Source organism: Cyprinodon variegatus, unplaced genomic scaffold (assembly GCF_000732505.1).
Source record: "Cyprinodon variegatus isolate N-32 unplaced genomic scaffold, C_variegatus-1.0 Scaffold627, whole genome shotgun sequence".
NCBI lineage: Eukaryota > Metazoa > Chordata > Actinopteri > Cyprinodontiformes > Cyprinodontidae > Cyprinodon > Cyprinodon variegatus.
This window is the reverse complement of record NW_015151080.1, coordinates 328782-329795: the sequence shown is the minus strand read 5'-3', so window position 1 is coordinate 329795 and position 1014 is coordinate 328782. Positions and strand designations below refer to the sequence as shown.

The 1014-nt window shown below is 50.8% G+C and overlaps 1 protein-coding gene across 1 annotated transcript in view; it reads right to left on the bottom strand.

Annotated features, from left to right (window-relative positions):
• Positions 1–1014, bottom strand: part of LOC107096487 (brain-specific angiogenesis inhibitor 1-like) — a 218576-nt gene that overhangs the window by 68584 nt on the left and 148978 nt on the right. Inside the window, exon 18 of the mRNA XM_015393149.1 lies at positions 584–710. Within this exon, the coding sequence (XP_015248635.1) occupies positions 584–710 (127 nt within the window). The remainder of the gene's footprint in view (positions 1–583; positions 711–1014) is intronic.

Sequence of the window (1014 nt, the reverse complement as noted above, 5' to 3'; positions counted from 1 at the left end):
CCCAGCAGGCCGCTGCAGCCTCAGAACATGTCAGGTTTCGACGCACCTGAACGTTAAACCAGCTTTTCTGGGGGTTCGGTTGGTCTTTCTGTCCCTATGGTTTTCCGATCACTGAAATGCCAGACCGCACGTTTCCCTGGACAACATCCAGGGGGCCTGGTAACCATGGAGACGCCATCGACCATCTAATTAGCTAATCCTTGTTGTAGGTTAAAACAATGGCATTAAAGCGGGGTGGGGTCGTATGTTCATCATGTCTGACATTACTGTAGATCCCACTCAGCCTGACGTGTGATTTAATGCCCCCCCCCCTCTTGGAAAGCATGAACAGCTCTATGAAAACACAGCATCCAAACAACAAGCTTTGGCTGCAGGCGCTGGCATGGCAGACAGAGACAGAGAGACAGAGAGGAGGAAGGAGGCAGAGGGGGATCTGCTGGGATGGAGACAAAGACGCCCTTTGAGGGGAGAAGAGAAATCAAAATGAAAGTAGAGACGCGGATGGATTCAAACAGCAGCCGAGCAGAAACGGTCTGCGACACGATGAAGGTGAAAGGAGGCAGAGCGGCTCTGCAGCACTCACCATGTCGGGGTTGATCCGGGCTAAGATGGCGAAGGTGGACAGTCTGTCACACACGCATTTGGTTCTGAAGGAGTCGACGAGCACAGCTCTGCAGCCCCTGGCAGACCAGGACCCCAGCAGAGAGGAGCTGCACGGAGACACAGGGGGAGGGGGTGAACACAGGCAGCGGGAGGAGGAGATTCACATCCAGCGCGTTCACACCGGCTTCCTGATCCGTTTCCCCGCTCTGCTGAGCGGCAGGATGCAGCCGGACCGGAGCAGAGCGGAGCGGAGCGGCTGCTTCCGGCTTCAACTCATTATTATGGAAACACTGCAGGGATGTTATTCACACATTGTTCACTCATCATTTTTTTTTTTATAAACCAATTTGGATAAAAATAATGATAATAATAATAATAATAATAATAATAATAATAATAATAATAATAATA